Source organism: Hemicordylus capensis, chromosome 3, assembly GCF_027244095.1.
Source record: "Hemicordylus capensis ecotype Gifberg chromosome 3, rHemCap1.1.pri, whole genome shotgun sequence".
Taxonomy (NCBI): Eukaryota; Metazoa; Chordata; class Lepidosauria; order Squamata; family Cordylidae; genus Hemicordylus; species Hemicordylus capensis.
Window position 1 is genome coordinate 353492106 of NC_069659.1, and position 22887 is coordinate 353514992.

The following is a 22887-nucleotide window of genomic DNA, read 5'->3' on the forward strand; positions in this document are numbered from 1 at the left end:
CCAGGTAACCTTGACTCCAATCTTTGTCTTCTGGGCTTTCAGTTTCATTTCCTCGTTTTGCCATACAGAAGATAAAGCTAAAGAGATCAGTTTCGTTTCTGGGGTTTTGCAGCATTGGATGCTGACCAGTCTCTCTGCTTTCATTGGTGGTTAGTGGCCCCACCCTCCTCAGTGCACTTAATAGCTGACTGGTCTGGCCAACTGGAGGACAAAGAGTTACCTTGGACTTGGTGTGGTAGACGGTAAGGAGCTGCTCCTAGCATGGATGTTTATGGGAGGGGGGTGGAATGCCTGCCTGCCTGCCCTCCTTCCCCAGTCTCCTGTCTCTGAAGGGGTGTGCATGCAAGGGATGGTGGCATGGAATTACTTTAGAGGAGTGTCCTTCCCCACCTTTAGCCAGAGTGGAAGGAGGTCTTCAAGAGGCTCTCCTTCCCTATTTTCTTGCTACACATGAGTTATAGGCAGCAGGCAGCTACAAGTCCACTTGCCAGTGGCGAATGCCCTCAGCCCTCTGGCGAGCAGCACCCCCAGCACCTCACAGACCTCCAACCTAGAGGTCTCATTTTAAATGCTCTTTTTGAGAAGGCAAGAAACTGCAAGAATCCTCTCTGCGCAGTAGGAGAGGGCTCCCCCAGTTTCTTGCCTTCTCAGCACAAATAGCAGAAGACCTGCTACTCTCTGGAGACCTCTGCCTACGTGCCAGGTGAGGGAAGAGAGGGAGGTTGGCTGTGGTCACAAATAATGTCTGGCCAGTGGGATGAGCCTAACCTGGGGTGTCTCTGGCTATAGGGGAAGGGCTGCCCACTCAGGAAACTGCTTGCCTACCCACAGCAGACAGGATTCTACCAGGAGCAAGAGGCCGTTTCCAGATGCGTAGCTTGCTTTGACTGCTGGTTTAAACTGAGGTTTGGGGAAAGGGCTTCTGAGCATCTCTGAGCATCTTCTGAGTTGTTAACCACCCAGAGACGAAAGTTTGGGGTGGTGTACAAATTTGATCGATCGATCTCTGGTTTATTTATTCATCATATTTTTATAATGCCTGATATGTACATCTCTAGGGGGTGTACAAAATTTAAGATATTTTTTAAAAATCACAGATTAAAATACATGAAACACAATAAAAACAACAGTATAAAACAAATTAAAATTGTTAAAATTAATTCTAATTAAAAGCTTGCAAGAACAGGAGAGTCTTGAGGGTCTTCCTGAAAACAAACAGAGATGCTCTTATTTCAGCAGGGTTCTGGAACAACCACAGGCTGAACTCCTCTATTCACCCAAATCGAAGATGACTCTGAATTTAAGACGACCCCCTTAAAAAGTAGAGGTTAAATACAGGTTGCACCTGCATTTACTTGAAAGGAACAGGACTCTGAATGTAAGACCAGGGGCGTAACTAGAATAGGGCAAGGGGAGACAATTGTCTGGGGGCCCACTGCCTTGGGGCCCACCCCCAGAGGCAGGTCACATGACTGACTCCCCCAGCCACGCACCCGCCCGGGCTTCTTTCAGTTGTGTTCACCCTCTGAAACTGACGCGAGTGTTAAGACCTGGAACTACCAGAACAGCAGGTCTTTCTCTAGTACCATTCAGTGGCTTGCATTGCTACGCCCCTGTGTAAGACCATCTCCCAATTTAAAGTATCAGAAAACTTGGGGAAAAACCCTAGTCTTGGATTCAGGTAAATTCAGTAGTAGTGGGTGGCGTGGCATAGTACCAATGTGGCTCTTTCTGGGCTTCCTCAAATTCTGTTGTACTTCAGTATTGAGGTCGATGCTGCAAGTTCTGCTTTGGCAATGCATATGCACTGTTGTGTAGCCTCCCTGGCTGTGTCTATTTGCAGTTTGTTTTCTTACCTGTTTTGTTGTTGCATGTGCAGTCCTCCGTGCCACAAGTGAGAAGTTGTGTCCACCTTCCGCCGACCAACCTTCCATCAACCGTCAACCATGTGTGAGTCCTTCCTATTTCTCCCTTCAGCTATAAATGCAGGATGCTTCTTTTCCTCCCCCTTTTCTTGGCCTTTCTCCTTTAGTCTGCATGAGTTGGGAATATCCAACTCCCACAGTTAGAATTTTTGATTGTGAATATTCCCCAGTAGCCAAATTTTAGCAATGGGGTTATTGGGTCCTGACCAGTTGCTTGCCCACTGCCCAGAAAATGAAGCACACACTCCTGAAATCGAGTTAGCATTTTATTTGAGTTACATTAGACCTAGGTTAGAGGAGTTGATCTGAAAAAGTCTAAACATATTAAAGGATTCAGTAGGCATCTCACCACTCCATGCTGAATCGCTCTGCAGATCAGCCTCAGCAACACAAAGGCTCAGCAACGCAAAACAGGAGACCCAGTGAACAATTAAAAAGAAACTATAGTCAGAGCTGATGGTCCAAAGTGAGGAAAAATGGAGGAAAGGAGGGAGAAAATTCTGAAACCAAACCCATGGTCGAAACTTTAATAATCCCTTATTTCAGGAGAAGGTCTCCCAGGGGTATGGTTTTGCCTCCCAAGGGGATGGTTAGGAAGCTGCCATATACCGAGTCAGACCATTGGTCTATCTAGCTCAATATTGCCTTCACAGACTGGCAGCGACTTCTCCAAGGTTGCAGGCAGGAATCTCTCTCAGCCCTATCTTGGAGAAGCCAGAGAGGGAACTTGGAACCTTCTGCTCTTCCCAGAGCAACTCCATCCCCTGAGGGGAATATCTTCCAGTGCTCACACCTCAAGTCTCCCGTTCATATGCAACCAGGGCGGACCCTGATTAACTAAGGAGACAAGTAATGCTTGCTACCACAAGACCAGCTCTCCTCTCCATGGTTTGAGGGCACTTGTTAAGTTTTGATAGGCCACATCTAATTAGGAGATACCACTCATCTTGATTAGGTGACTTCACCAGTCAGTTGACTAGGCCAGATGGCCAACTCTCAGCCGTGGTCTTGTGGTTTTCCCCATTAGAAAAATATGGTACCTAATTTGCATAAATGACCTGTGCCCATGTAGATTCATCCATCTGACCCATAACTGGTCTGACTTCCCTTTTGCATAAAGCTGGCCAAGTGATTCTCCAAAGTCTTTGTGAGCAACAGTCAATATGAACAGATTTAAACCAAAGTCTTCATACATGGATTCTTGATTAAAAGCATAGAAGCTCCTTTCTGTGATAGTATGATTACAATACCATGATTAAGTGATTACATAATGAGATAATGTAACCCTATGGTATATATAAGATATATTGAATAATGCAAGCCCCATTCTCCATCACCACTTCTGCTGCAGTAAAATGCTCTTTTTCGATCCTCCTTTCGATAGTGGTTTTGGACAAGCACTGGGGGTATCTTCCCCATACTGTGGGTAGGTGCGTTAAGGTGTCTTAATGCTCTGCCCTCCTTCCATAAGACAAGCGGGTTGGCATCCAACCAGTAGTGCAGAGTTTTGACTGATGGTCTTTCACTGTTCTGTTGGCAGACTGGATTGTTTGCAGCAGTCATCCCACCAACTGCACCCCATTTTTCAGGGGTAGAATTGCCTAAACCACCTTCTCCAACAAAAGCTTGAGGGGATAGGCTACGTGAATGGATGGAGCATGAAACACTTGGGGACCTGTGGAAGCTGGAGAATCTTCTGATCTCCTAGGTCTAGTGCCTGATCAGGAGGACATAGCCAGGGGATAAGGGACCATTCAACCCCTGGCCACTGCCAGACCCAGATTGTGGCCAGACTGGGGTGGGGGATTTGGTTCCAGCACTCTGGAATCGTGCAAATATTGCACCGGAGAGTGCCTGAACCTGGCTCTCGGGAAGCATAAAATAGCAGCCAAGAAGTCTTTGAAATTATTTCCAGCCCTAGACTGCTGGCAAGCAGCTCTTAGAAACTGAGCTGAAAAAGCAGCTCTTTAGACGGAGCAGCCCTGAGTGTTTTGGCTTCTTAATATTCTAGTTCTCAAGATAGAGAAACCTGCTAAAAGGTTTTTCTGTAGCAATGCATTCTTCTTTTACTTTAATTTAATTTAAATCTATCCTCTCACCTCCAGCCACGGTGAGGCTGCCTAGCCTCTCTACATGATACTCTGGGCCCGGCCAGATTCCTTGCACTGGAATCTCCACAAGCGCTGGGTGACTATTCCCTGGGGCAAATATGACTTGTAAATCCAGTTGCTTTCTGAGCAAAGACCCAACAGGATTTCACCACCACCACAGCCCTTAAATGAGGTTGGTGGGTGCATCTCTGCACTGAGTCTGTGCTTTTGGGCTTGCCCCCTTTCAGTAAGTTGATTCCTGTAGTACATGGGGAACATAGGCCCTCCTTAGGAAATTCTTCCTCTTTAGTTTAACCCTTTCTGAGGATAAAAATGAAGCCGGTGCCCAGTTCTCATGCATGGTGAGTGTTGCGAAAGAGGGGGAGAGAGCATTTATGGGAGACCTTCGTGAATGAGAGGCGAGAGAGTCGCGTCCACCTCCCACTCAGCTCCTGAGCGCTTTCCGGATTAAACCCTACAACAGGGGTAAAATGCTTCGGCTTGGCAGGATCGTATTGAAAACTTGATTTTCAAGTTGTTTTAATAAAAACATTGTTTCAATTGTACACAATTTTCCTTGAGTTTGTGATTTCTGACTAATTCTCCATGACACATCAATCCCCCCTCACGTGGCAAGTCACTCTGATGTGCTATTTTTAATTCTTTCTTGCAATAAAGCTCAAGTTTCAAAGTGTCATGGTTATACATTTTCTGGTCCTTGCAGCTTTCTTTCTTTCTTGGCAGAATTCACATGAGAAACCATGTCACAGCAGCTAACAAGATCTTCGTGAAGTCCAGCATCTCTGAACTCAGTGGGGAAGCTTAATTCCAGGGTTGGTCTTGGAACAAGGGTTCTCAACTTCGACCCTTGGGGCTGGGGATGATGGAAGCTGTTGTCCAACAACTTCTGGGGACCCAAGGCTGAGATTATATGGAGAGCGTTCCTTAGCGTAGGTGCTTATGGGAATGGAGTTTTGGCATTTTAATGCCTCCCCCCCCCACCAATAGATGCAGGTTAAGTGAACCAGCTGGACGCTTTCCAGATTACACGCTACAACAGAGGTAAAATGCTTTGGCTTGGCAGGATTGTATTGAAACTGATACCCAGAATCTCAAACTCCTACAATGGGAAAATACAGCTACTTTTTTGCGACACACATGCAAAGTTTGTAGCACTATATCACAAAGATAAACTCCAAAAGAAGGCATCGGAAAGGTGAACGGCACCTTACTGTCAGTGTGCAGGGACTGCAGTGTCACAACCCAGGGAGTAGGGAAGCACACTGAGCAGATCCGTAGTGACCCTGTTGTAGGGTTTAATCTGGAAAGCGCCCTGCAGGATATCACGCTTCCTACAGTCCCTTAATTCTTGTACCGCAGAGGGAAACGGAGTGTCTCACCTGGACTGGCGTATCTACCCCGTGGGGGGGGAGTCTTCCTTAAATCTCCTTGAACTCAGGGGTGCCCTGGTCTCCCAGACTGGGAGGCGAGTCTCACGATTAGTGAGACCTGGTTTGCGGGGGGAGCGGTCTAAGCCCCACAGACGATCAGGAAGCCCTGCCTGGGTGGCTGGATCGGCTGCCCACACGACTGCCGACTCCGTGATAGAGCCGGCGGGGGCTGGGAGTTCGGGGGCCATGTGGCCCCCGGAAGATCCAGCATGCCCTGGGCAAGCGCACAGGGCATGCTGAAGAGACCCCCGAGCCGGGAGGCGGCATTTAGCCTCCCCGCTGGGGGTCTCCTCATGAGTTGCCACAGCGACTCCTGCTCAAAAAAGCTGGGTTAGTGGAGAGCTCGCTCTGCTAACCTTGGCTAAGGGGAGGGGGAATTAGGAGGGTTTGCTGCCGGGAGCCACGTGGCTCTTGTGGCAGCAGACGATCCACAAAAAGCGGGCTACGCTCCCTTAGCCCGCTTTTTGTTGATCGTAAGAATCGCTTCTGGGTAAGGGAGCTCCTCCAAGGAGTCTCCACTCCTCCTTGGATCAGCAGCTGCCAAATGAACCCCCGTGGCTCACCCCTGGTTAGAGAGATTCTCCACCCTCCTGATACACTCCTAAATAAATGCTTTAAAAAGTTGTCTGTCTTACCTTGACGTCTGCTATTTTACCAATGAATGTGTCCCAGATCTGGCAAATTCTTCTTGTAAGGACTTCTACCGGACTCCTAGAACAAAGTGTCAAGAGAAACTGTGTTCATGTTATTTTTGAATACTTGCCTGCTTTTCTTGACCCTGTAATTTAATACTCTCTTATAGAGAAAGACTTGATGCCAAATGTCTTAGATGCTCTGGGGCATCTCCTCCTATGTGCCTGACTCCTGGTCTAGCTGCTTGCTTATAAGTAAACCTATCACAGGGTAGCCCTAGCCAGGATCCTGCCCATTGGAAAGGATCTGGAAAGGATGCTAGGGGACCCCAAAACTAAGGCCCTGCGGCCAGAGTGTCTCCCAAGAAGGGAGATGGTGGCAGCCTTACCGAGAGCTTCAAGGCGTGGATTGGGCCCGTGCATGCATAGTAAGCACAGAAAGCTCAGCTTGTTCCATCACCATGTGAGAGGGAACCTGCGGTGCCAGATGTTTGGGAGAGACCCCCTGGTGGTGGGGTCCTGCCTTCTGAGGCTTGTTCTTTTTTTACATGTGCCAAGGTCTTGAATGTCTTAACACGTATCTTTCCTTAAATGCTGCAGGGCTTAGCATGGGAGCTGGAGCAGCAGCTGGACTGGGTGAGTCATAAGAACATAAGAAGAGCCCTGCTGGATCAGGCCCAAGGAGGCCCATCCAGTTCAGCATTCTGTTTTGCACAGTGGCCCACCAGATGCCTCTGAGAAGCCTACAGCCAGGAGTTGAGGGCATGCCTTCTCTCCTGCTGTTGCTCCCCTGCAACTGGTACTCAGAGGCATCCTGCTGGCTCATACCTGCTACATGGACTATAACTAGAGCTCTCTGAGCAGCCATCCGTTGGGGATGCTCTTGCTCCAGATTTCCTGCACTACGCAGTGGGATGGACTGGATGGGCTTCAGGGAGGGTCCCCTCCAGTGCTACAATTCTATGAATGTATCTTCTTGGGTAATGCCACTGTCAACTAGACTTCCAGCTGGACGTGGCCCCTTGTTCCCTTATCCAGGGAGGGCAGAGGAGAAAATTCCGGGCGGTTGGTAAGGTGCAGCTGGCCCTGCCCTCAGCCTTCCAGATTAGCACACCTTGTGCCCAGAAATATCTCTGCTATGGCAAGAGGGCCTTAGATGTCTCTGCCTTATACACTGAAGGGCCTTCTACGGCGCTGCCTTGAGCACTTAAACCTTTGATCCAGGGGCATCACTGGGGGCCGCCCATGGGGCACGGGCCTCCAGTGAATTGTTTAGAGCCCCAAATCTCATCAGCCACCTTCATGACTTCTTCCATAGGAAGCTGTCTTTGATGGGCCTTCTAGCTCAGCATTGTCTGCACAGACTGGCAGTGGCTTCTCCAAGGTAGCAGGCAGGAGTCTCTCTCAACCCTGCCAAGGAGGGAATCCTGGACCTTCTGCTTATAAGCATGCAAATGCTCTTTCCAGAGCGGGCCCAGCCCCTAAGTGGAACATCTTACTATGTTAGTAGGGCGTCAACCAGGCCTACTCAACTTCGGCCCTCCTGCAGATGTTGGCCTACAACTCCCATCATCCCTGGCTATTGGCCACTGTGGCTGGGGATGATGGGAGTTGTAGTCCATAAACTGGGGGGGCAAAGTTGAGCAGGCCTGGTATAGACCCTCCTCCTCTGCTCCTGATTGGCTGGCTATATGTGAAGCTCCATGTACCCCTTCCCTCAGCCTGACTGGCAGACTTGAGCAAACTGTAAGCAAGTACTCCCACCCACTGGAATTAATAGGGCAAGTAAACATGTCCCATTAATTTCACTGGGAGTACTCTTGAATAACTTCATCTGGATGTAAGTCAGTGCCTGGACTAACATTTAAGTGTGTGCATGTTAAGTGACTCTCACTTGCTCTAAAAATCTCCACTGGGTACCAGAGCTAAACGTTTGCAACAGAAAAGGGGCACACTTCTTGGGAAAGGCTGGGGAATCCCTGGCATATTACTCGGCCCAGCACCCTCTGTTTGGGGGGCTGACTTAGCCTTTCACCTCCGCCGGCTGGAGGTCACTCCAAGTGAGCAGGCAGCTTTACAAAAGTTGGCGGGTCTCTCTGGGAAGGCTTCAAGTGGCTAACATGCAGGCTAGGAAAAGAATGAGGGCTAGTAACTTGGGTGAGCTGGCAATCCTGCTGCTAACCTTGCCATTCTCGGAACCCAGGAGTCGCTGTTGTTGGAGTCCCAGTCCTGCTTGGAACTCTGGGTTTCACTGCAACTGGAATCGCCCCTGGATCCATCGGCGCCTGGATGATGTCCGCAGCTGCCACAGCCAATGGAGGAGGAGTCGCTGCCGGGAGCCTCGTTGCCACACTGCAGTCCTTGGGTAGGTCTGCTTTTCTGGGAGTGCAAAGGCCGTGCTGGGCTGGGGAGCTCTCTTGCCAGGGGCATCACTGGGGTGGCCCATGGGGCATGGACCCCCAACAAATTGCTCAGAGCCCAGGATCTCATCGTCTTCCTCCCTCCCAAAGGGGGAGTGGAGGGGCCTGCACAGAGCAGGGGAGAGAGAGCTCCCAGCCTCACCTGGTTTCTCCGCTGCTTCCACCTCCATAGGTGCTACATTATACTGGAGACTTAAGAAATGAATTTAATTATTCTGGGATGTGTGTGTGTCATGGCTGAGTTCAATTATCGAAAGGAGGCTGTGGGCCCAAGCCCTAGATCTCTTGAGTACCCGGCAGTGCCCCTGTCCCTTGCCCCACTGATGCTTCCTTACCTTCTTGCAGGTGCTGCAGGTCTTTCCATGGCTGCCAAAGCTGCCTTGACTGCTGGAGGAGTGCTGGCGGCTGCCGTGCTCTAATGAAAGATCAGCCTCCTCCTTACAAGAAAGGGAGGGCTTCATGCTTTAAGAAGGGTGCTTTATTGCTGCCCCCGAGATGCACCCCTCCTGCAGAGAACCTGGCTATTCCGCTTTCTCTATTGTTGCTTAAGAACATCTTTTTTAAAATTCAAATTTATTTAACATATTTTTATACCGTCCCAAACTCACATCTCTGGGCAGTTTACAACAAACAAACAAACAAAAAGTTATAACATTAGTTAAAATAAACGACAACAGAAAACATAAAACAGTCGTTAAAACAAAATAAATGATATAGTAAAAGTTAAAACATTACAACAACTTGAAGACATTCTTCTTTGCCATGATCCCCACCACCCATTAAGATGATCCGGAGAGGTTTGTTTACAGTTGCCACCGGCCCGCCTTGTGGCTACTTGGGGACGGGCCTTCTCCATTGCTGCCCGGAGGCGTTGGAATGTGCTCCCTGTTGAAAGAAGAGCCTCCCCGTCTCTGACAACTTTTAAAAGCTTTAGTCAAGACATATCTGTTCACCCAGGCTTTGAATTAGATGTACAGTTTTGATAGTTAACACATTTAATGGGTGTTAAATTTTGGATTGTTTTAATGTTTTAATCGTGTAAACTGCCCAGAGACATGAGTTTTGGGCGGTATAGGAATTTGTTAATTATTATTATTATTATTAATGGTAAGAACAGGCTTGCTGAGACCTTGCTGAAGACAGAGGGGCAATCTGACCACCGGACCATCTGGCAGAACCAACATATACCACAAACTCTGCTCTTCAAGCCAGAGCACAGCACAGTGAAAAATGGAGGCAAAATAAATCAAGTTGGATATTGAGTGTGTGTGTGCTGCATGTTGATTCTGAAACCTTTTCTGCCAAGTAGGACAGAAACCATCCTATAATGACAGGACTGGACGCCATGATAGCCATTCTGGTTGTCTCTATATTCAGGCTTATGTTATGGCAGCAGTTCAATATATAGAGCAATATAAAGAGCACCTAGCAGATGTTTAGCTACTATTATCAGCTGGTTGCGGTTGTGATTATTGTACTTTTGCACATCTTTAATAAAACTGCTTTAGTTTTAAATACTCTTCAGTGGTGGTCTGTATGTACTTACCAGCAGCTTCACTCTGCGACAGCAAGATGTAGATTGATCATGCCTTTTTCCATTCTGTTTTAAAGCACAGACCCCTGTGACACTTCGTTAATTAACTAAGACAGCACTAACTGATCATTCAGAGCAGGGATAGCACACACCCCACATGCGGATTACCAGTTTTGAAATATCCGTTCCTCCCACCCCACTTCCAAAGGATTTTAATTTCACTCTCTTCTTCTTCTTCTTAAAAGGGAGTATCTAAGCAAATTTATTTTGTTATTAGTCCTATAGCTTTGTGCCATAGAGGGAGAATTTTTGCCCTCTTCCAGTAAGGGAGGGGAGCTGTTCATGTGGTAGCAAGCATAAATTGTCCTCTTTGCTAGCAGGGTCTCTACCCTGGTCTGCATTTGAATGGGAGACGACATGTGAGCACTGCAAGATATTCCTCTTAGGGGATGGGGCTGCTCTGGGAAGCAGGCTTCAAGACCCCTCCCTGGCAGCATCTCCAAGAGAGGGCTGAGAGAGACTCCTGCCTGCAGCCTTGGAGAAGCCACTGCCAGTCTGTGAAGACAATACTGAGCTAGATGGTCTGACTCAGTAGAAAGCAGATTTCTATGTCCCTAAGGCAGGATTTGGCACTGGAAGCATTGGGCCATGCCAATGCCACCACTTGTGACCCAAGCCACATGCAGCCTCCAGGGGAGTGCTGCTTAGCAGGACACAGAACCTTTGCTAGCCCAATTAGAGAGTGTAAAATGCTCTTTCACAAGGTGATGGTAGTGTGGAATTCACTGCCCTAAGATGAGGTGGTGGCCCATAGCTTAGCAGTGGTTCGCAGCTTGGGGTCCGCAGGGTGCCTCTGAATACCAGCTGCAGGGGAGCAACAGCAGGAGAGCAGACAGGACTTCATCTTGGGCTTGGGGGCTTCCCGGAGGCATCTGGTGGGCCACTGTGGGCAACAGGATGCTGGACGAGATAGCCCTTGGGCCTGATTCAGCAGGGCTCTTATATTGTGTTGCTGGATTACAGCTCCCATCACTCCCAGCCACAATGGGGACTCAATGGAGGGCAGCCCCTGGCTTGAATGGCTAAAAAGACCCATCCTCTTCCTTGACTGTCCTCCCAACTGCACACCAGGGAATGCAACTATACAAGTGGGAAGAGCCACTTCCTCCAACCTGATTTTGAGTTTCCCAGAAGCATTTGCTCCACTACTGTTGGAAACGGGATCCAGGACTAAAGGTGGATGTTGGGCTGGATCCTGGAGGAGGCCCTTAGCGGCCAAAGGCCAGGACATCCTTGCATCGCGCCTTCCTGCTACCTGGCTTACCTTCCCAAAGATAACGTAGTCCAGGGCTGCACAATTTTGGTCCTCCTGCAGATTTGGACTACAACTCACACCATCCGTGGTTATTGGCAGTAATGGGATATATTCATTCATTCATTCGATTTCTATACCACCCTTCAAAAATGGCTCAGGGCGGTTTACACAGAGAAATAATAAATAAATAAGATGGATCCCTGTCCCCAAAGGGCTCACAATCTAAAAAGAAGCATAAGATTAGACACCAGCAACAGTCACTGGAGGTACTGTGCTGGGGGTGGACAGGGCCAATTACTCTCCCCCTGCTAAATAAAGAGAATCACCACGTTAAAAGGTGCCTCTTTGCCAAGTTAGCAGGGGTTATAGGGGGATATATAAGGGGACAAGTACATGTGTGGATTAGTAACTGGTTGAAGGACAGGAAAGAGAGGGTAGGTATAAATGGAGGGAAGTAAGAAGTGGGGTACTGGGATCGGTGCTTTTTAATTTATTCATAAATGATCTGGAAGTTGGGGTAAGCAGCAAGGTGGCCAGATTTGCAGATGGCACCAAACTCTTTTGGTTAGTGAAATCCAAAACAGATTGTGAGGAGCTCCAAAAGGATCTCTCCAAACTGGGGGAGTAGGCAACAAAATTACAAATGTGGTTCAGTGTTGGCAAGAATAAAGTGAACCTTATTGGGGCAAAAAAAACCCCAACTTCAAGTATACGTTTATGGGATCTGAGCTGTCGGTGACGGACCAGGAGAGGGATCTTGGCGTCGTGGTGGACAGCTCGTTGAAAGTGTCGACTCAATGTGCGGCAGCTGTGAAAAAGGCCAATTCCATGCTAGGGATCATTAGGAAGGGGACTGAAAATAAAACAGCTAATATTATAATGCCCTTATACAAAACTGTGGTGTGGCCACACCTGGAGTACTGCGTACAGTTCTGGTCACCACATCTAAAAAAAGACATTGTAGAACTGGAAAAGGTGCAGAAGAGGGCAACCAAGATGATCAGAGGCCTAGAGCACCTTCCTTATGAGGCAAGACTACAACACCTGGGGCTATTTAGTTTAGAAAAAAGATGACTGTGGGGAGACACGTTAGAGGTCTATAAAATCCTGTGTGGTGTAGAGAAAGTGGATAGAAATTTTTATCTCTTGCATAACACTAGGACCAGGGGTCATCTCATGAAATTGATTGCCAAGAAATTTAGGACCAACAAAAGGAAGTACTTTTTTCACACAACTCATAACCAACTTGTGGAATTCTCTGCCACAAGATGTGGTGACAACCACCAACCTGGATGGCTTTAAGTGGGGTTTGGGTAATTTCATGGAGGAGAGGTCTATCAATGGCTACTCGTCGGAGGGCTGTGGGCCACCTTCAGCCTCCAAGGCAGGATGCCTCTGAGTATCAGTTGCAGGGGAGTAACAGCAGGAGAGAGGGCATGCCCTCAGCTCCTGCCTACAGTATTCACAGCGGCATCTGGTGGGCCAGTGTGCAAAACAGACCTTGGATCTGATTCAGCAGGGCTGTTCTTATGTAGTCTGACAGCTGGGCAGCCAATGTTGTACAGTCCTGATATCTTCCTATACGCATCCTGAAAGTGCACATATAAAAATTCCTATCCAGCACCCTGCTCAACTGAATGTTTACTCGGAAGCAAGCCCAGCTGTGTTCTGTGAGGCTGACTCCCAGGTAACTGCGACTCCAGTCTTTCTCTTTTAGGCTTTCTGTTTCCTTTCCTCCTCTCTCAATATAGAATATTAGTAGATGAGGCCCATTGTTGGCAATGTCATTTTGAATTTATTACACTTCTAGGAAAGCTCAAGAAAGTAAATATCTGTAGTAGAATGCGTTATTAATGTACTTGCAAAAGGGAAGAAAAAGAACAATTTGAAATTTGTAGGGTTTCAACTTCGAATATTCATTTTATTATGCAATAACCAAATCTGGTAAATTTGACTCTGAGAAAGATCTGCTTTTCTTGGGCATTATGTTGTCTTGGAATTATTCCAAGATTATTGAGTGTTAAAAATATGTTGAGAACAATCCCACTTAAAATATAATGATTCAGATTTTCTGCTAAACAATACAAAATAATAGTATTCTAGTTTTTAAAAAGTGCATACAGCCAATTTAAGTGGCAGGTTTGTTCATGCAAAATTTGGTGTCTGTAGGCCAATCTGTAAGAGTAGACTTTGTTCTTAGCAGGGGGATTTAGCAGGGGGAGGGTAACTGGCCCTATCCACCCCCAGCACAGTACTTCCAGTGACTGTTGCTGGTGTCTGTCTTATGTTTCTTTTTAAATTGTAAGCCTTTGTGGACAGAGCTCCATTTTATTTATTTATTATTTCTCTAAGTAAACTGCTTTGGAAACTTTTGTTGAAAAGCGGTATATAAATGGATGTTGTTGTTGTTGTCGACTTAACTAACCATAGCAGACACGTGGCCAAAGGATGATGGAAGGTGTAGTCCAATTGCATCCGGGGGTCCCAAGGTTGGGAGGGAGCCACTGCTTTTGCCCATAGAAAGTCTTCTCATATTGGTCCAGTCACTTGTTCCCCTCATGAGTGGAGAGAGGGGGAAGAAGGTCTGTGCCCAACACCTGTGTTTTCAGCTGAGTACATGGGCGTTGGGCACACCCATTTTCCTCCATGGATTCACTTAGTGGTGGTGAGGAGAATGAATGCAGAACCTCTCTGCTGGTTGTAGTCTATCCAACAATATTAGGGTTGGGGGAGTCAGAAAGGCGAAGGGGGGGAATGCATAAAGCTTCATCACAGAAACATCAGATTGCTTTGTTTTTAAGTGGGATGCAGCTATAGAGCACAGCTGCATCAAAGTGCCTCTGAATGACGATGTTAAATTCTTCCTCATTGTACCTTTCTCACTCAAACCAGGGAAGGGTTCCTTCAAGATAAGTAACTTTTGTGAGTCATAGCATGGCTCAGTAAACCTCTTGTCAAAAGAGTAGATCTTTATCAGAAAAATAAATGTCTGTAAGTTACTTTCTCTGCGTGGCACTAAATTACTTCAGTCCTGACTGGAGGAGACCTACAATATTTGTCAATAATTCTTAAGCCCCCTGAGGTCTCACATTATTATGATTTTATTTTATTTTATTAATTAAGATATTTATACCCCAACCCTTCAGTGCACTACTGCTTGGGGTGGCTTACAACATTAATAAAATGGATATAATATAGGATTAAAAATTAATAAGGTTAAAAAATTAAAAGACCAAGCTAAATTAAAATAACATTGTATTTTAAGAATGTTAAAATGTTAATGTTAAAATGTTAAAAGTTATCAGTAGAAGTTAAACACTAAGAAACCTACCAGATAAAAGCAGAGGATAAGATATTACAAAGCCTTTCTAAAAAGATAGGTCTTCCGTTGTTTCTTACACTAAGGGAGCTCTGTCCTCCAGGTTTCCAGATCGTGCAACAGCCCCGCCTCGAGGGTTGGGGAGGGGGCGTTGCGGTCATCTATCAAGACACCCTCCCCATTTCCAGGTGCCCAGTCAGGCAATCTCAGAATTTCAAATGTTTGTCCTTGAGGGTGGGCCTCCGCTGCACTTCAGTCTCCCTCCCTGAGCTGGCGGAGGTGATCTTGGCCTTGGGTTCCCCCAAGCTTATTGTCTTAGGGGATTTCAATGTCCACGCTGAGGCCCCCCTAGTGGGTGCGGCTCAGGATTTCATGGCCTCCATGGCAACCATGGGCCTGTCTCAATTGGTATCGGGCCCTATCCACATGGCGGGACATACTCTGGATCTGGTTTTTGCTGACCAGGGAATAAATGATCTGGGGGGGGGGGGAGTTTGAGATCACTCCCTTGTCATGGACAGATCATCATCTGGTGGGGTTAAGTTTGACTGCTCCGCCTGCCCTCTGCAGGGGTGGTGGACCGATTAGAATGGTCCGCCCCCGGAGGCTTATGGATCCGCTTGGATTCCAGAAGGCCCTCAGGGAGTTTCCAGTGTCCAGAGCTGGTGACCCTGTTGAGGCCCTGGTAGATCTCTGGAATGGAGAGATGGCCCGGACTGTTGACATGGTTGCTTCCAAACGCCCTCTCTGGCTTGGTGGAGCCCGTTCGGCTCCTTGGTTTTCCTCGGAGCTTAGGGCGATGAAACAACTTGGGCAACGGCTAGAACGATGCTGGAGGAAGAGTCGTGACGAATCCGACCAAGCACAGGCTAGAACCCATTTTAGGGACTACTCCGTGGCAGTGGGGGCGGCGAAGAAATGCTTTTTCTCTGCCTCCATTGCATCTGCTCAGTGCAAACCGGCTGAGCTGTTTCGTGTAGCTAAGACATTGCTGCACACATCCCCCCAGGTAATGGGGGAGGAACCATCCACAGCCCGTTGTGATCAGTTTGCGTGTCACTTTGCGGATAAAGTCTCTCGCATTCGTGCTGATTTGGACTCCAGAGTTTTGGCAGTTCCAGCAGACGTGCCTCTAGTACCATCTGGTCCCATTGTGTTGGATTCTTTTCAGTTGGTGCGGCCTGAGGATGTGGACAAGATCCTAGGCAATGTGCGGGTGACATCGTGTGCTCTTGACCCTTTTCCTTCATGGCTAATAAAAGCTGCCAGGGAGGGGACAGGTAGATGGTTGGAGGTGATTATTAATGCCTCATTAAGGGAGGGCAAGATGCCATCGTACCTCAAGGAGGCGATGGTGAGACCATTATTTAAAAAGCCCTCCCTTGATCCCTCCAACATGGACAACTGTAGACCGGTCTCTAACCTTCCCTTTTTGGGCAAGGTGATAGAGCGTGTAGTGGTTCTGGTCCTTTCTTGGGGGGAGGGTCCAGAAGGTGGTGCTGGGGGACTACTGCTCAGCTCCATAGCCATTGGCTTGTGGGGTCCCGCAGGGTTCGGTCTTGTCCCCCATGCTGCTTAACATCTACATGAAACCGCTGGGAGAGGTCATCCAGGGATTTGGACTGAGTTGTCAGCAATATGCGGATGACACTCAGCTCTATCTCTCCTTGTCACCTGATCCTAGGGAGGCGGTGGATGTCCTGAATTGGGGGCTGGGAGCTGTGATGGGTTGGATGTGGGCTAATAAACTGAAATTGAATCTGGACAAGACGGAGGTAATGTTGGTCAGTAGGAGAGCCAATCGGGATGAGGAGCGTTTACTGGTTCTGGAAGGGGTTGCACTCCCCTTGAAGGAGCAAGTACGCAGCTTGGGGGTATTAGTGGACCCGGCTCTGCTTTTGGAAGCTCAGGTGGAGGCGGTGGCCAGGGGTGCCTTTGCACAGCTTCGGCTAGTGCACCAGCTGCGTCCCTTTCTCGAGAAGGCAGATCTGGCCACAGTTACCCATGCCTTAGTCATGTCACGGCTGGATTACTGTAACACACTCTACGTGGGGTTGCCCTTGAAGAATATCCGGAAACTGCAGCTAGTGCAAAATGCGGCAGCTAGGGTTTTATCTGGAGCTGCCTGATGGGAGCACATCACACCCATTTTGAAAGAGCTGCACTGGCTACCAGTTTGTTTCCGGGTCCAATTCAAGGTGCTGGTTTTGACCTTTAAAGCCCTTAATGGTTTGAGCCTGGGATACCTGAGGGACCGCCTGCTCCCAAGGGTTGCTGCCCGCTTGACAAGGTCATCTGAGGGGGCTCTGCTCTGGGTGCCGACAATGAGGGAGGCTCGGTTGTCATACACGTGGGACAGGGCCTTCTCTGTTGCTGCCCCCAGACTCTGGAATGCTCTCCTCGGTCTCCATCGCAGCTTTTAGAAAAAGTGTAAAATCCTGGCTTTTTGCCCAGGCATTTGTTTGATTCTCTGCTGCTGCTCTTTATAGTCTGTATTGCTTTTATGCTTTTGTTTTAAATTTTTAATCAGATGTGTATAATTTTTTTCCACTTAATATTTTAATTGTGTCTTTTTTACCATCTTGTGTTTAAATTTTTGCTGTAAACCGCCTTGGATTGCTTTAATGAAAGGCGGTATATGTGGCAAGGGGGGCTAAATATGTCCCATTAGAACTCTGTTAGTGGCAGGGCCTGAGGCCCTGGCAAGTTCATATGGGCGAATGCGGTCTGACAGGTACCTCCGTCCCAAGCTGTTTAGGGCTTTAAAGGTTAAGACCAGCACCTTGAATCTAGCCTGGAAGTGGATCAGTAACCAATGAAGCTGCCGCAGGATGGGTGTAACACTCATGAAGCAACTTGCACCCACAAGCATCCTAGCAGCACCATTCTGGACCAGCTGAAACTTCCAAACCATCTTCAAGGCAGGGCAGCCCCCATAGAGCGTATTGCAGTAGTCCAATCTGGACATCACAGAAGAATGAACGAGTGAGGTCAGGTCTGTCGTCTTCTCCAAGTAGGGTCTCAGCTGGCGTACCAGCCTTAGCTGGTAAAAAGCAACTGCACAGTGTTGCCACCTGTGCTTCTAAGGTGTTGTTGAAACTGCCTTGAGGGTGTATGGTCAGCACCCCTAGTTTGGGCTAATGTGGGGAATTTAGCTCAAAAGGGGAGAGAGTTCCAATCAGCCTTAATTTGTGCAAGCGGATGAAAATCGGCTTGAGAGAGAGGTTTTAAATAAATCAAAAAGAAGTTTATTGAAAGCAAAATAAGACTAAATTACTAGGCGGCCCTAGTGTAAAAACAGACTATCGTATGGCACATTTAGCTTAAAGTCCAAAGTTATGTGTAAATTCCCAGGTGGGCTAAAGAGAGGTACTTTAAGATAGAGGGACAAGGTTGTATGACCTTGTAGTGGGTGATTCGATCATTAGAGGGATAGAGAGATGGGGTTGTGACCCGCGTGTTGACCGCACGGTGACTTGCCTGCCTGGTGCAAAGGTTACGGACATCACACAGCATCTAGACAGGCTCCTAGGCAGTGCTGGGGAGGAGACAGCTGTCGTGGTGCACGCTGGCACCAACGATGTGGGGAAATGCAGTCAAGAGGTCCTGGAAGCCAAATTTAGGCTGATAGGTAGCATTTTGAAGTCCAGGACCCCCAAGGTAGCATTCTCAGAAATGCTACCTGTTCCACGCACAAGTACAATGCGACAGGCAGAGCTGAGGTGTCTCAATGCGTGGATGAGACGTTGGTGCCGGGAGGAGGGGTTGAGATTTGTTGGGCACTGGGACACATTTTGGGGCAAGCAAGGCCTGTACAAAAGGGACGGGCTGCACTTGAACCAAGATGGAACCAGATTGCTGGCGCTTAAAATCAAAAAGGTTGCAGAGCAGCTTTTAAAATGACGCCTGGGGAACAGCCGATGGGAGCTGGGCAGTATCCCGTTTGGCGAAAGCCATTCTTTAAAGTGTGAGGCTGCAAAGAATTCAAATAAAACAGAAGGGGACGGAGCAGAACCGCATAAAGAGCAGACAGGAGCCTGTGCCAGCAGGTCAAGGAGTCAAAAGAATAGCATACATCAGGGGAGAGATTCAGCATATACTGTAGGTGCTAATATGCCAATGCCAGAAGCCTCCAAGCCAAGATGGGTGAGCTGGAGAGCTTGGTTGCTAACGCAGAAATAGACATAGTGGGCATAACAGAAACATGGTGGAACAGTGAGAACCAGTGGGACACTGTTATCCCTGGGTATAAACTCTATAGAAAGGACAGGGAGGGGCGCCTTGGAAGAGGGGTAGCACTGTATGTTAAAGAAGGAATAGAATCTAACAAGCTAGAAAAACCTAGGTGGACTGGAATCCTCCACAGAAACCCTGTGGGTGACTATACAAGGCTGGAAAGGGAACGTGCTACTGGGGACGTGCTATCGCCTTCCGGATCAAAATGCCGACAGTGACTGAGAGTTGCAGCAGGAAATCAGGGAGGCGTCAAGGAGAGGCAGGGCTGTAATTATGGGTGACTTCAATTACCCACACATAGACTGGGTAAATTCACATTCAGGTCAGTACAAAGAGGTCAAATTTCTAGATACGCTAAATGACTGTGCCATAGAACAGTTGGTTATGGAACCGACCAGAGAGAAGGCGACCTTGGATCTAATTCTGAGTGACACCCAGGACCTGGTGCATGATGTCAGGGTCATCGACCATTTAGGGAACAGTGACCACAGTGCCATCAAATTCAGGATACATGCGGGGAGAGAATCACCAAGGACATCTAACACAGACATTTTGAATTTCAGAAGAGGAAACTTCTCCAAAATGAGGAGTATGGTGAAAAGAAAGCTGAAAGGGAAAATCAGGAGAGTCACTTCGCTCCAGAGTGCATGGAGTTTACTCAAAACCACAATACTAGAAGCCCAGTTAGATTGTATACCCCAAAGGAGGAAAGGTGCCACTAAGTCCAGGAGGATGCCAGCATGGCTAACAGGTACCATCAAGGAAGCCATAAAAGGGAAGAAGACTTCCTTCTGAAATTGGAAGGCCTGTCCAAATGAAGAGAACAGAAAGGAACACAAACTCTGGCAAAAGAAATGCAACGTGACAATAAGGGAGGCAAAAAGAGAGTTTGAGGAACATTTAGCCAAAAGTATCAAGGGGGAATAACAAAAATTTCTTTAAGTACATCAGAAGCAGAAAACCTGCCAGGGAGGCAGTTGGACCATTAGACAATGAGGGAGTGAAAGATATTATTAAGGAGGATTTGGAGGTTGCAGAGAAGCCGAATGAGTTCTTTTTGCATCTGTCTTCACGGCAGAGGATACTGAGCATATACCTGTTCCTGAACCAGGCTTTTTAGGGATGGAGGCTAGAGAGCTGAGTCAGATAGAAGTGACAAGGGATGATGTTCTAAACTGTCTGGAAAAACTGAAAGCTAACAAATCGCCAGGGCCAGATGGCATCCATCCAAGAGTCCTCGAAGAACAAAAATTTGAAATTGCCGACCTCCTTGCTAAACTATTTAACTTATCCCTGAAATCGGGCTCTGTACCAGAGGACTGGAGAGTAGCAAATGTAACACCGATTTTCAAAAAGGGATCCAGGGGCGATCCGGGAAATTACAGGCCGGTTAGCCTAACGTCCGTTCCAGGCAAATTGATGGAAAGCATCCTCAAGGATAAAATTGTAAAGCACCTAGAAGAACAGGCCCTGCTGGGAGTGAGCCAGCATGGCTTCTGCAAAGGTAAATCTTGCCTCACCAACCTTTTGGACTTCTTTGAGGGTGTCAACGAGTGTGTGGATCAAGGTGTTCCAGTTGACATAGTCTACCTGGACTTCCAAAAAGCTTTTGACAAAGTTCCTCATCAAAGACTCCTGAGGAAACTTAGCGCTCATGGGATAAGGGGACAAGTACATGTGTGGATTGCTAACTGAAGATAGGTATAAATGGAGAGTTTTCACAATGGAGGGAAGTAAGAAGTGGGGTCCCCCAGGGATCTGTACTGGGACCGGTGCTTTTTAATTTATTCATAAATGATCCACTTCCGGGAGAAAGGAGGAACAGGAGGAAGCAACACGCAAGTTCTGAGCTCCTGTTTTTATCTTATTTTCTGTTTTTCTTTTTTAATTGAGACTTTTGCCTTTGGCTTATAGCCTAATTGGGCTGTTTGGCTTGTATTCTGAAGCTGTGTTAATTTTGGGGAATGTTTTCACTATCAGAAGACTGAGTTTATTTTACTGCAAGATTTGTCTCTTCTGACTCAGCGGTTTTCAGCAGGAGTGAATGAGAAGCATCTGCAAGGAGTGTCTGCAGTTAAGTAAGAAATGAGGAGGAGGCAGGCTAAGAAACATACTAACAAAGTTAAGCTTTTTGAGAAAACCGCTCTGAGCTCTGTCTGTGTCTCTAAGCCTTTCTATGCAGTAGACACAGCTGCTCAAGAGAAGAGTGACTCCTCTTTTTTGCAACTTCAGTCTGCAGGCTCTTTGCATGTTGAAAACGCTGGGAATGACTTTATCGTTGAGAGCCCGAGGACTAGTCCAGCGGGGGTCTGCTGTGAGCAGAGTCAAGTATGTAATAAATTACCCGGCTTTCATCACAATTCGAGCGGGAGGAGTGAGCCCTCCTCACACTCTATGGATGACCCAGCTAATTTATCTCTGAGCAATTTAAGGAAATCTCCCACTCCTGCTATCAGTGAGGAAATACCTTTTAAAAAGTCCAAACTTATAATGGAGACTTTGATTGACTTATTTCAGCGTCTCTCTAAAATCACAGCCCAGATGGACTCTTTAGCCATGGATTTGAAAAAGTTATCTAACTCAGCTCCATTGGGTAGATCTGGAGACAGTAAATCATTGCAAGTAAAGGAAGGCAAACAGCTTGCTGATGCTTACTCTCAAACAAGCGTGCAGATTCCAGTTTCTGACCACGTGTCTCTAACTGAGTATTCTATTTTATCCAAGGGGGAGGTTTGTTTGCCCCCCTCTGGATATCTCCCCTCACGTGCCAAACATGGCAATTCTCAGTCTACTTATCACCCAATCCATATTATTTTGGACATTTGCCATAATTCTACTAATCATCAGCGCTGGAATACAAAAGGAAAAATTAGAGCTTCATTAGCTCAGATTTTGTGCTTTCCTCTTCAAGCAATTGATCTGATTTCCTTCTCTAAACTCAAATCTTTTAAATCTTACATGTTCAAACTGTTGCTCAGATTTGAGTATGCTCTAATTCCTCAATCTTTGCTCAGAATGCGGGACTGTCTAGCTAACTGGGAGATATTCCCCAGGAGAGTTATTGGGGAGCTCTCAAACACTCCCGAGGACCCCGTTGAACTATATCTGGGGTCCATGAGGAAAGGTATGATCACACGAGCAAATCTGACTACTGGCAATCCACAGAAGAGAAAATCCTCACGCAGTTCCCCTATAGTTAAGAAAGATCATCAAACTCAGACTTGGTGCACAGATCCCATATTGAACACTATTGCTGTACCCAGTTCAACCTTGTTAGGCTCAAGTGAATCAAACGATTCTTTGTTTGTCACTGTTTCGGAAGTGGGCGAACTATCTGATGGATTGCAACCCCCATACTTTTTGGAGGAGAGTGATATAGTTCAAATACATGAGAATTTATCTTTGGCGACGCAGGAAGACATCCAGTCTAGTCTGGTTCCTAATTCGCAAGAACTGAAGTCTCTGGATTCTGATATTCTGCAACCTTTGGAAGCACTGAATGATTCTATTTCTAAGAACTCTCTGTTAGCTCCCAACGCTACCAGCTCAATAGAGCTGTCGGGCGAAATGGCTAAGATTGAACTAATAGCGGGATCACTCCTGAAGGATGGTTTATGGTCTAACATCTCTAAGTTAAAATCTCTTGAGGCTATTTTAATTGACAACAGGAATCAAAGGAAGAAGATCTCTCCAGAAGAAAGCGCAAGTAATACTATCTCATCTATTTATCTACAGGAGACTGATAAGCCTAATCTCTCCTGCTCGAAGGATCACCCGAGCAACTTGGCTTCTGATGACCTACATCTTATGAGACAGACTAAAATCACAAATTTTCTTCTCCCTTTGGAAAAGACTGCAGGAAGTTTTGTAAATGTATCCAATCTTCTTTCGCAGCAATGACAGTCTCAGTTGGTCTTGGCCAAGTCGAAGTATCCAAACTTTACATCCGCGGATGCACTGCTAGA

At 47.2% G+C, this 22887-nt stretch overlaps 1 protein-coding gene across 1 annotated transcript; it reads left to right on the plus strand.

Moving 5' to 3' along the window:
• Positions 1-210: 210 nt before the first annotated feature.
• LOC128349149 (interferon alpha-inducible protein 27-like protein 2A) lies at positions 211-10038 on the plus strand. The gene is made up of 5 exons (XM_053305115.1): positions 211-242; positions 1880-1948; positions 6699-6734; positions 8302-8463; positions 8864-10038. Exons 3-5 carry the CDS (start codon positions 6707-6709, stop codon positions 8935-8937), a joined length of 264 nt encoding a protein of 87 aa, XP_053161090.1. The 5' UTR covers positions 211-242; positions 1880-1948; positions 6699-6706; the 3' UTR covers positions 8938-10038.
• Positions 10039-22887: the final 12849 nt, after the last annotated feature.

What these genes read in the sequence shown, in the direction of transcription:
- LOC128349149 (XM_053305115.1), top strand. Translation starts at nt 6,707, where the DNA reads ATGGGAGCTGGAGCAGCAGCTGGACTGG. An exon ending in TGGAGCAGCAGCTGGACTGG is followed by an intron (nt 6,735 to 8,301) that starts GTGAGTCATAAG and finishes CTCGGAACCCAG; the next exon opens with GAGTCGCTGTTGTTGGAGTC. An exon ending in TGCCACACTGCAGTCCTTGG is followed by an intron (nt 8,464 to 8,863) that starts GTAGGTCTGCTT and finishes ACCTTCTTGCAG; the next exon opens with GTGCTGCAGGTCTTTCCATG.